This window comes from Mesocricetus auratus, unplaced genomic scaffold (assembly GCF_017639785.1).
Source record: "Mesocricetus auratus isolate SY011 unplaced genomic scaffold, BCM_Maur_2.0 Super-Scaffold_15014, whole genome shotgun sequence".
Lineage (NCBI taxonomy): Eukaryota > Metazoa > Chordata > Mammalia > Rodentia > Cricetidae > Mesocricetus > Mesocricetus auratus.
The window spans coordinates 49,603,190-49,616,387 of NW_024429186.1; the positions used below are offsets into that span (position 1 = coordinate 49,603,190).

Genomic DNA, 13,198 nt, shown 5'->3' on the forward strand with positions numbered 1-13,198 from the left:
AAACCAAAGTTGTCGTCTTTATGATTTTGGCAGTGTTTACTAAAACACAGATACAATTAATAACTTTGTTTTCTAAATTATGTGATATGTGGCAGATATTAAACATGGTATTTCTCCTAGCACAAAAGTACAAGATTAATATTTTAAATGAGTGTATGTGTACATGCATGCATGTGTGCATGTGTGTGTGTGTGGGGTATTTGATAAGCAAGCATGAGTCTTCAGAGGCCAAAAATGGATTGCTGAATCCTGTGGAGCTAAAGTTATGGATGGGAGAACATCATAAGCAAAACATGCTTCAAATCTCAGTGCTCCTTACTCAACCACTGGCAGGGAGGCACTAGATAGAGATAACATCTCCACAGTTGAAGATGGCTGGGACTTGGAAGAGTTGGGTACAGGATGGTGAATTGGAAAAGTGCATTGTTTGTTGCATTGGAGAAATCATACCACTAATGTTAGTCTAGTCATGGTGCTTAATCTCATGAATAGTTTCTTAGTACTTCTTATTTGTATAGTCGAGTCTAAGCTACTTTGGGAGTTGTGTAAACTCCCAGTGTAACTACTTCAGATATAACTTTAATAGACAAAAAGAGCACAAAGGATGACTGTTATCTCTTGGTTTGCTTGCTTGTTTCCTTCTTTGCTTTATCTCACTTAGGCTACTGCAAACACACTATGTCAGGCAGCTTATATTCTCAAGTTTTCTTTTTCTAATCTGGAAATACGAACATTGGCTTAGATGAGTTCTAAAGCTCTATCAGCTATACTTTCTCAATAATTAACCCATATCTCCAAAGTATTGACCTTAACACTGGGCAGCTATAGCACTGAAAATGTGTCTAATGGTTACTAGGAACATATACTCTAAACTAAGTTTGGTAGAAAATCACAGCTTCTACAGGATAGGTGGTACATTTATGCTGAGAGTACATGGACAACTAACTTTTCTAAGAATGTGTTAAAACAGAAGAAAAGAGCTCAAAATTAACCCTTATAAATGGCACAATTTGCCTACTGTATAATTTAAATTGTTTAAATAAAGTTGCTGATTTGCATAATGAAGCATTTAAAAATATATCTTAAAAATAACAATACTGGGCATTGATTTGAAATTTAAACAAAACATAACAAGTACAAATTAACCTAGAAAGAATGTCATGAAACTGCATAATTAGATGTATTAATATATGTGAACTATCATTTATCAGACTAAATTTAGCATAGGTATTTATTTAAAGAAAAATATCTACATTTTCTATTTAAATTGGTTCTATTTTTGTTTTGTAAGCATTTGTTTTCATTAACTTTTAAAACACATGTGTAATTATTCAAGGCAGATGCCTTAAAACAGTAACTGTCAGGATTAGTTTTCTAAACTGAATTCTCAATTTTATCACTGTCTGCAATAATTTGGGGGAACATGGCATGAGACACCAGAGCATCCAAAGTATCAAGATTATTCAGTTTCAAAAGACCCCTAAAATTGTTTCAGTGTCTAGACAGAATTCAAAGCAGTGCTTGTAGTTTTGAGCCAATTCATTCTGTAACCCAAGCTGAACTGTTGATTCATTTCAGAATTATTCATTTCTAATCAGTAAAATAATTTAAAGTGTTTGGTTGCTTTTTAACTAAAGTATAAATACATCATTTACCCTCTTTCCTTTTCTCCTTCCAAATCCTCCCATGACTCCTACTCTCTCTCAAACTAAAGGCCTCCTTGTGTTTGACTATTGTTGTTACACACACACACACACACACACACACACACACGTACACTCATACACACACCCAATGATAAATCCACTTAGTGAGATTTGTTTGTATGTGGTTTCACAGTTGACTACTTTGTCTAGATTTCCCTTATGTGTTATCATGTCTTCATGTCTATTGATGTTATTACTGTTCAGGTCTTATTCAGTTACTCTAAATTTTTTTTACTTGATATGTGTAGGAGTTTTGCATGTATTTATGTCTGTGCACAACTTGAGTGTCTAGTGCCTACAGAGGACAAAAGATGGACTCTGATACCCTGGAACTTAAGTGACAGATGGCTGTGAGCTATCATGTGGGTTCCTGGAATTGAACCCAGGAACTCTGAAAGAACAAATCTTAAGCGACATCTTTACTCCTACTGTTTGGCTTCTTTGAATATCAAATTGTGCCCAAATTCTGAACCCAACAAGAGACCTGATCCAATGCAAAAGCAATGAGTGTTTTATTAATAAGTTAACTGTATTAACTTAGTTCCTCCATCTGTCTGACACAGCAGGTGGAGTGAGAAGGTCCCAGAGGGACTGCATGTCAGGGAATTTATTGGGTGGAGCAAGGGGAGGGTCTGGGTTCCACAACAGTTTCAGGATTTTTGCACTCCCTGGCTTGGGCAACCTATCCTATGTTGATTGGTCAACTGATTGCTATGACCTATAGGCCCTCCCAGGGCTGTTGCTATGCTCTGCATGCCACTATTACTATAAAAGCACATCCAGAGCCTGCCAGCTAACTTCTGATTGGTTTCTTGCTACATAGAGGGTATATGACCTCCTTATGACTAGGAGGTCAGTAAGAGCAGGAAAATCAGCACATGTTGCTGAGTCACAGGCTTACATCTTACTAGGTCTTTTCTGTAGCCTGTCATGGCTGTGAAAGCAGGGTGCTGGGTGAGGGTCTGGTCCCTTCAAAACGTTGTAGCCTGTCATTGTGGGGTTCACTCAGATGTAGCCGACTTGCCTGGTTCGTACCTGAGCTGGGAGCGTGACTTGAGAAATGGCTGGTAAAGACACTAAGAAAAAGACAGAGACACAGAATAGAGGAAGGAGGGCAATCCAATGAATATTGGATGTCCCAAATTTATTCAACATTCTTAAATATCCAAACCAAAAACAGGAACATGGCAAAAAACTTCTTTATCATGTACAAGGAACAGACTTTCTTCCTTAATTCTCCAAACATTTGGTAGCCGCATCTTAGACTCCTTATCTGGCCTTGAGGGTCAAAAGTAACCATACCTCAGACCAAGTCTATTGTTATTTAGATAAGACATCCATGACCAAGATCAAGCATCCTACAATAGCTATACCTTAGACCTTTAGGTCTCATGACTTTATCCTTGGAAGACTAAGGAAAGTTTTGAACTCTCTGACCTTAAGTCAAGAAGAAACAGAGCCATCTTTATGGGCCCCGACAGTAAAAAAAAAAAAAACATTTTGTCCCTTGAAATATTTTCCTTTAGTATAAAAACATTTATAGGAACTAGAGAAGTATTTCTGATAATGTAGACTGAGTAGTGGCACCATTGCAATCACATGCACAGGGAGTTAAAATGCAAAGTCCCAGCAAAATGTCAGGTCATTCTGTGGTCTCGGGAAAGATATGCATAGCAAGCACTGGCAACAAGAATTACCCACATGGAGTAAATACCCTTCTAGAAATGACTTCCATCCCAGGATGCCTTATAGAATCTCATGATGAATGTAAGAGAGCAGTTTGATTTTTTTATTTGAATAACAGGCTTGTATGTAAAGAATACAAACGTTTGGTGATATTTTTGTTTGTTGTTTGTATTTTAGGTCTTGTTTTCATTAAGTGGGCTTATCTATTTTCATTTGCACTAAAATTTAGAAAGAAGAAAAAATACACCCTTTGAGTTATTCATCTCTATGAGTGCCCTATGAATCTAAGTGGTATATATCAAAACATTACATATTCTAAATGATTTTCCCTCCAAAACCTGAATTTCCCCAAAGAGAACTGTTCATAAATTGAGTATACTCTTTTTCCTCTTCACAGAATTGCCAACATCATTTTCAAGAAATATAGGACTTGTGATCTTTTTATGCCAATTTTTTTAAAGTTCAAACATTCTAGCTTTCTTTTTTAGAAATTGATAGCTTCTATTAAAGGCAGTGCTGTTTAGAATGGATAGCCTTGTCAGAATATTCTGTGATTGTTGAACTCTGCATATGCAGGCAATCTTCCCATTTTCCTCCAGTTAAGATAATTTTTGCTTTTACTTCAAATGTATTACATGCGAAAATGCTGTGTCCAAATATGGAGATGACCCCTGTTCCAAAGGTCATAACTGTCAGTATGCATTTGATCACATACAACATGTATGATTAGCTAAGTATTTCTCATCACTTGAGGAGTTTCTGTTTGTGATAGATAATGTAACAAGATCTAGTCAAGTTTCTTAAGGTCTGTGTGCACTAAAGCAAGAGAAAGCAGGAATTTAGATAGCTCTCTATAAGTGTTAAATTATTCTTAAATTGAAATTTGAGACTAAGTCATCTATAATTTGCTGCCATTTTCAGTGTCTTAATTCAGAGACCACCTTTTAATTATTATGATGCAGGGGTCTGCAGATCCTGCTAACTGAGCTGACATGCAATCTCTAAGCATGAACATCCCTTTGGTCTCTTTTTGCACCATGGGACTTTAAAATTAGTTGGCTGATGTCTTTGTATTTCATTCAAATTCCTTGTTCTCTTATAATTGTCATCTTCCTTTTGTATTACATATTCCTGGTACATCATTGCTTATCTTATTCATGTTTAGTTTGAGAAAGGAAGATACCTTCCTATGTTTTAACAATTACCTTAATCATATGCCCCAATAATGACATGATTTCAGGATGTAAAAATTTCGCCTACTGCTCTGCTCCCCTTCACCATTTTCAGAGAAGGAACTTGGATTGACATGTAAAACATGGTTTTTCTAAATTAAATAAATACAGAGAGGAAAAGATAGGCATAGTTAGACAATTAGTTTAGGCTTTCATGTATCTTATGTCTTTTCTTCTTGACTCCACAGCGCCCCCGACAGTTCGGATTGTGCACTCAGGATTGGCCTGCAATATTGAGGAGGAACGCTACTCTGAAAGGGTTTACACTATCCGGGAAGGAGAAACTCTGGAACTGACCTGTCTGGTTACAGGACATCCACGCCCACAGGTGAGCCCTGAGTTAGGACATTGAAGAAGACACTGACTTCTCTTGGAAGTTGATAGCTTATTTTTACACAATTAAGCTAGAATTTTTTTTGTTTGTGTGATTGGGTGTAGGTGTATGGGGAGGGGAGGTGTGGGTTGTGTTTGTATTTTTATTTGCTACTGCAATGTAAATGAATAGAATGAAAGATAAGTGTGATAATTTTTAAATATTGCTCAAGAATGCAAGTGCATAAGATGAAATTAGAAATTTGGGTTTTGTGTTGTGAGAAATTTAGAATACACTCCCAAGAAAGCTGTTAAAAAGACAACTACAAAAATAGCTAAGTAAGATAACAATTCACATGGTGGTGAGTCTATTTTAGAATGTGGAAAACCTGACTTCATGATGACACAATTGTACCTGAGGAAGCTTTGTTTTGAGGAATATGTTGCATGGCATCACATGCATCTTCCTTAATCTTAGTTTTCCATTCATAAATGTTTTATATAAATCTTTACAGGTGTTAAATGCACTTGACCTTTCATATTAATTAGCTATGCTTGTCTTAGGTGATACCATTAGGAACACTTGAGAAATTTAAAAGGTACTGAAATTACAAATAACATGCAAAGAAAAATCATGGAGGACCAAAAGAGATAATTATACACCAACAAACCCATGTATATTATACACATATAGTGTGAAAATGTTATTTGTATACATAATATTCAAGTGTTTTTACTCATTAAGAATTTTTATTTTCATATGTGTAATCTGACAACTTCAGAGTTAACACAGATATTTAACTATGGCAGAGTTGATTTAGTGGAAAAATTTATACATTTTATTTTCTTTGCTATCCAGACAAGAAACCTGGCTGACACAGCCACAGAAGATAATGGAATAAAATTTAAGGATTTTATGAATTTGCAACTCTTGCCTTGTCATTTGCTTCTGCCAATTTTAGCTATAGTGATAAAGAAACTCTTGATTCTTCCTCATGAACAGAGAAAATTATTGGTTATTGGGTAATGGTAGGTAGGTTGATTGGCATATAGATAATTAGATGATACAAGATGGATGGATGGACAGATAGGTTCATAGAACAACAGTTATGACTGAAGTGATAAACTATATTTTGTAAAATTGATCTTGTTGCTAAAGCCTAAATGTGTAAAAGTAACCATAAATGGTGTCTAACATTTTTTTAAATAGAAATTACAAGGAGTAGTATTATTTTCTATTAACAGGATATGAATTAATTAATAGAAGTTGGCTTAATAAAATTAAATTTTATAAAATTTGCTAACATTAATTAAACATATTACAAATAATGATTTCAAAATGATGATGAAATTATTATTTAAAAATTCATGGAAAAATATTGAGTTCAGTGAGATATTATCTTCAAAAATTTCAATAGTATATTTAGAGTTAACTAAAATAGCTTAAGAAATATTGATGTTAAAATTTATTTTTTAATTAAAAGAGCTAATATGATAACTGGAATCAAGCTTTAGAATCAAAATAGGTTAAAGTACAAGAAGTAACAAGAGGTTGGTGAGACAGTTCCCAGAAAGAGAAGGCCACTACACAAACACACACACACACACACACACACACACAATGTTGTAACACTGGGTTGCTACCTTATATTGTGAACTGTAAACTTTGCTTGAGAATGGAGCTTCTATCTACCCCTGTCTGGATGTCCTCTATAACAGTTCTCTTTTCCCTTTAACCTTAGAATCGTCTTAAACTGACACTGAGACTTCCCTTTCAACATTTACATTTCAGAATGCCATCTCATTCTCTATCTAATCTGAAATGAGTTCTGGAAAAAGAGGGATAGAAGATTTTTATTCCTTAACCAGTTCCATTTTGGGATCTATTTAAATATCGTCCCATAGTTTTTTTCAAAGGACAACAAAAACTAATGTGTAATAATATTCCTAGATATAACTCTTGTGTCATTTTTAGTTGATATTTCCTCATTGAAATGGTTGACTGGGAGCCTTCTTTGCCAGCAAGCAGAATAAAGAAGGCTAACCAAACATCTGGGGTTTGCCATTCCGACCAAAGTCTAAAGAGCATGCTATTGGCAGATGCTCCTGAAAATGATTTTTCTGGATGATAGCAAGGAGCTGGAGTAACTTACTTCTGTATCTAGGCTGGCACAGGAAATACTCAAATGAAGATGAGAGGGTCCTTAGTCATTTGTCACCATGGATTTTAGTCTCTTACCTCTTTCCATCACTGTTAGAATCATAGAAATTCCCCATTTCCAAAAATATTACAAGCTTTTAAAAACTATATTATTTGGATTCATTGCAAGTAGTTGAATAGTAATAAAATATGCAAGAGAGATCAAATAAAGAAGTCATTTCACCCTAGTGGGTAGGAGGGTGACACTGAAACCACAATAATTACATTACACCAGCTTCCCCCTCCTAAAAGAGTAATTTTGGGGAAATTCCCAAGCTTCGCTATTTCGTGTGTCTTGGGTTTTGGTGATGTAATACAAATTGTAAATATTATAAGTATATGTTAGAATAGTTTTGAGTGACATTTACATTATAAATACGCATATATATACACATATGTGTAAACATATACTCCATATAATGTTTGAAAAATAGATCCAGTTACAGTTTAAAGCCTAGTTATGAACATTTTCCTCACACTTAATGATTACTAAATATATGCTTATTGACTTTTTATATTGTCTTTTGTTTTCTTCTTCATATGACATGTATCTCCTTTCATATTTTTGAGAATTTTCACTTAATTCATAAATTTAACTGCTGACAAATATGTTACAAATTTTCCTTCTGGGGTGTTAGTTTTGTTTGAAGTTTATTTTTTAAAATATTACTCCTTTTTTAGATTCTATACGTTTCTCATACGCTAAGATGCTTTAGATTCCAATAGTCTTTTACTTTTACAGACGCTGTTCAGTATGCCCTTGGTTAAGGCCAACCATTTCTGTCTTCCTAATGAACTAAAAGATGAGCATTTTACCTTCCCATATAAATTATTGTGATCTCAGTTTTTCATCATTTACTCAGTGAATGCATCTGAAAAAGTCATATGGCAGACATCAAATGATGTTCTAAGTAGGCTACCTGAATATTTCATACTTTCAGACCTGAAGACAATTCTCAGATTCACTTGGCTATACTTCTTACAAAAATTCTAATGCACGTCCATGATAAGTATATATAATAGAATACACACACACACATACACCATGGGAAAAACTAGGCTCTGTTATCCTACCAAAAATCATCAGAAGTTACTTTTTTCATGGCTTAGAAGATGCAATATAGCTGATTTCTTTAATCAGCCATGAATCTGTTCATACTGGGACTGTCTTCTCCTTCATGTGCGAGAATTGCCAAATCAAGCAATTTTTAGATGAATCTTTGGATATTGCTGGCATACTAATAAGTCACAAAAGATGCTCAGAAACTTGCTTTCTCAAATTCCAGGTCTATCACTTCCATGTACCCTTCATAAACATCAACGTGGTTCTATCAAGAAGTGATTAATATCGTTATTAATTTCATCTTTACATGGCTAAAAGTATCAAACAAAGATTTTAGTGGTAAATATCATGCCTTCAATATTTTTATTTTACTTTTTTATATAGTATAAAGTATATGTGTGTTGAATCAGTTTTATATATTTAAAAAATATGCTGACAATTTTTAGTCTAAGTATGTTACCAAAATTTTACATTAAACTCCTTTGATTACAAGATCACATTTGCCTCATGGGGAAACTAAATTCATTTAGTATCTTTCTAAGATTCATATTTGTTTATATCTATGAATAATATTTGTACTTTGAATAACTACTTATAACATATGTGTGTATATATACATATATGTATATGTAATATTCTAGAAACCTTTAAAAAAACCTTAGATAATGTGCTGAGTGAGTCAAAGCACTTTATAGAACAATTTATGCAGATTATATTTACTTATAAAGAAGATTTATTTTTGAGTTCACGTATTTAATACCTGAACATCAGAAGGCCCCTGGATTTCACAGAACTAAAGTTAGGTATCTTTCTTATGGATAATAGTGTTTATGATTCACATGAACTACCTTGGACTCATTACTGAAGCTGGTGTCATGCTTCTCTCCCAGATTGCTTCTATAAAATTCTTTCATTTTCACATTGGCACAAAATACTGCTTTACTAAATGACCTTGAAATATTAGCTTTGAAGAGACAACACAGCCTGTAAAAAATATGTATAAGTATTGAATTGCAACCTAAAAGTCAGAGTGGGGTTATCATCATAAATGTGTATTGAAGTTTACAGCCTACACATTAGAGTCTTCTGATTCTCATAGAATAGCAAACTGTCATTCTAACTGAAAACGGAGCTCAAATTTCTGTTTCATACCTAAATATTAGGCAAAGTGATAAATACACTGTTAAAACCTACAATTTGTCTATAGTAATCAAGTAAAGCTTGTGAATTTGTGATTGTAGCCCAGTAGTTTAGCCCTTGTGTAAAAGACAAAGCCCCATGTTTGATGCTATCATTACAAAAAGGAAATATAATGAACTTTAAAAATATTTTATTTTTGATATCATAATATAATTAAACCAGTTTTCCCTTCTTTATACTCCTCCCAAGCCCTTATGTTACACCTCCTACCTTGCTTTCAAATTCATGTTCATTTTTGTTTTACTTGCTAACACACACATACACACACACACACAAACACACACACACACACACACTCAATCTGTATAATATTATTTGTATGAATGGCTTTTCAGAGATAACCACCATTTGGTATAACCAGTTGGTGTTCTCTTCCCTGCTATTTTTTCCTGATTTCATCATTCGTTATTTGCCTGTAGTGGTTTGTGTTGGGTTGAGTCCTCATGGTTTTTCCCCTATCAACTTTGACATGTCTATTGTCATCACCTTTGTTCATCTCTTGTTTTGGCAGCCATGCTGGTGAGACTTCATTGGTGTAACTTCTGACATTCATAAGAAATACAGTGTCACAGCAAACTGCCTGCTTGGTTGTCTCTTATAATCCTTGGCCCTCTTTTCCATAAATATCCCTGAACCTGTGGTCCTGGAATTAAGTTGTAGAACTACCTATTATTTGTGATCCAGAATTCTATGTAGATTTATTAAAAATACCTAGCATGTGTAAATGCTAAGATATATCAATCATCTGTGATTGAGTTGTAGATGCAAAAAAAATTTCTTCTATAAACATAATTTAAGCTATTACTGTCATTATTAGATGATTGCAATTAACCCATTAGTATATTCTCCTATTTGTCACACTTAACATTAACTTTGGCCAGCATAAGCAGTAGCGGCAAGAGAAATATTTAGTTAGGTGGTAAGTTTTTGTTGTTATTGATAGGCCAGAACAATTTTAAAATGGAAACATTCTTACTATGATTATGACTTTATTTCTCACAGACTACTCGGAACCTACTTTAATATGCTGTTATGATAGTTCTTTGACATTTAGACATCATGCTGATTTACACTAAGTGATGAGGAATGTCAAGAGCAACCTTCACAGAGAACTCAAACACTCCAAAAACTCAGAGAAGCAGCAATGTTACCATCTCTTTCTTTTATGAGCATGTGTGTTAGAGTTCACTTCGGTTGATCACTATATGAAATACACTGGTCTAAAGGACACTGCTATCATGGGAAGTTTGGAGGAGATGGTCCTCTAAGAATATGATATTGGCTTGGCAATATGATCCCTAAAATCTTAAGTATGATCACATTCTCAAATATCAGTTGTTAAGTAGTAGCACTTTGCATATATTCTCAGTATTGGGAGAGGGCATTTAAGGTAGCCACTCCACTATTGCTTAGATTCTTACTAGGGGTCATCCTTGTGGATCTCTAGACATTTCCTGAATGGCAGATTTCTCTTTAAACCTATAATGGCTGCCTCTCCAAAGGTATCTCTTTTCTTGCTCTCCACTGTTCTTCCCTCGACTCAGTCTTCCTGATATGTCATGTTCTCCACCCCCCTCCTCTTCTCTCCTTCTCTTTCTCCTAAATCCTTCTACCCTCTCCCAATGATCCCAATTTACTCAGGAGATCTTGTCCTTTGCCTTGTCTCCAGGGGTCCATGTATGTCTCTCTTAGGGTCCTCCTTTTTTCCTAGCTTATCTGGAGGTGTCGATAATAGGTTGGTAATCCTTTGCTCTGTCTAATATCTGTATGTCAGTGAGGACATACCATGCTTGTCTTTCTGTGACTTGTTTACCTCACTCAGAATTGCTTCTTCTAGTTCCACTCATTTGCCTGAGAAATTCAAGATTTGCTTGTTTATTTTCACTGAGTAGTACTCCTTTATGTAAATGTACCACATTTTCTTTATTAATTCTTCAATTAAGGGACATCTAGGTTGCCTCCAGGTTCTGGCTATTACAAATAATGGTGCTATGAACATTGTTGAACAGATGTCCTTGTGGTATGAATGGGCATCCTTTGGGTATATATGCCTAAGAGTAGAATTGCTGGATCTTGTGGTAGGTAGACTGATTGCTATTTTCATGAGAAACTGCCATACTGATTTACAAAATAGCTGTATGAGTTTGCACTTCCACTATCAGTGAAGGAGTGTTCCCATTTCTCCACATCCTCTCCAGCATAAACTGTCATTGGTATTTTTTATTTTAGCCATTCTAGCAGGTAAAGATGGTATCTCAGAGTTTTGATTTGCATTTCCCTGATGACTAAGGATGTTAAGCAATTTCTTAAGTGTGTTTTAGCCATGTTAGATTCCTCTATTGAGAATTCTCTATTTAGTTTTGTATCCTACTTTTTAATTGAATTTTTTTTTGGTGACTAGCTTCTTGAGTTCTTTGTATATTTTGGAAATCAGACCACTGTCAGATGTGGGGTTAGTGAATATCTTTTCCCTTTCTATGAGCTGCCTTTTTGTCTTGTTGACTGTGTCCTTTGCCTTACAGAAGCTTCTCAGTTTCAGGATGCCCCATTTATTAATTGTTGACCTCAATGTCTGTGCTACTGACTTTATGTTCAGGAAGTGATCTCCTGTACCAATTCGTTCAAGAGTACCTCACAGTTTCTCTTCTAAGACGTTCAGTATGGTTGGATTTATGTTGAGGTCCTTGGTCCATTTTTACTTAAGTTTTGTGCATGGTGACAGATAGGATCTACCTGAAATAGTGTTTATTTGGTGTTTCGTAACATGATTTTACTCATTTTTTAATTTTTTGTGTTATTAGAGCTTTCAATAAATTCTAAATGTATTAGCCTTCACATCATTGAATGAACGTTTTACACTGACCTATTTTTATGGTTCTGTGTGTATGCTCACATATGTAAGTCCAGAAATCCTTAGTCATTTGAGCACACTCAATATGTTACAAATACTCATTTATAATAATAGTTATTTTGGCTACCTGTATTTGAAGAGCAGCTAGAAAGTCACCATAGTAGTGATATTCTTAAATGAAATTTATCCTCACTTATTAAGACATTTCAACTGACAAGATTTCACATCTTTTCCTCAGTGAAGTGCTCATTGGAATGATATTAGAATCAGAAATTGAGAATTTGAACCAACATCATTTTACTTAAAAGAGAAAATTGTAGGCAACGTATTATAGAATATGTTATCAGTAGTAACTAGTAACCTGTACAAGTACTGATTGTGAACTAGTAAAATTGATTCTAAATTAGGCTCATCACAGGTTTTGCTGAAATGCTCAGATTTGTTACAGATAAATCAGTGAAGAATAAAAATAACCCCAAAATGTTAACCTGCTTACGAAGACAAAAAATGATTGTGAAATGGAGTGTTTCTTTGACTGATAAATGAGGAAACAGTTAAGAACTACTCCAGGAATTCATTTTTAGGAGTTGTTAATCTTTGGATTTTCTCTTGTTGTCAAGATATTAACAAAGAGGCAAAACGCCCTTAACTTTCCCAGTGGTTTTATCTTTTTCCATCAGTAGTCATTGATTCCTTTCTTTTTATGCTTCCTTGTGCTACATGAAGAAACATTATCCTTTACAAGCCTGCCACTTCCTACTAGCTTGCCTTTGGCATAAATCATTAAATGATGCAGGACAGGATTGAACAGAATTAACAGTAGTTAATTAGTATCTCTTCCTTTGGGCATCATATAATTTGTATTAGGTTTTAGCATGAACCTTAAGCATCCAGAGTTGTGGTACACTAGTGAAAGTAAGTTATTTTGTTCATTATAAACAGAGTAAG

The 13,198-nt window shown here is 34.5% G+C and overlaps 1 protein-coding gene across 3 annotated transcripts in view; it reads left to right on the forward strand.

The window, feature by feature from the left end:
• Mdga2 (MAM domain containing glycosylphosphatidylinositol anchor 2) overlaps window positions 1–13,198 on the forward strand; it is an 819,241-nt gene that overhangs the window by 342,687 nt on the left and 463,356 nt on the right. For all 3 annotated transcript variants that reach the window (XR_005876310.1, XR_005876311.1, XM_005072803.3), the window contains exon 2: window positions 4,813–4,952. Coding sequence is in view for 1 of the 3 variants with exons in the window: in XM_005072803.3 (XP_005072860.1) it covers window positions 4,813–4,952 (140 nt within the window). In the remaining 2 variants the exon portion in view is untranslated. The remainder of the gene's footprint in view (window positions 1–4,812; window positions 4,953–13,198) is intronic.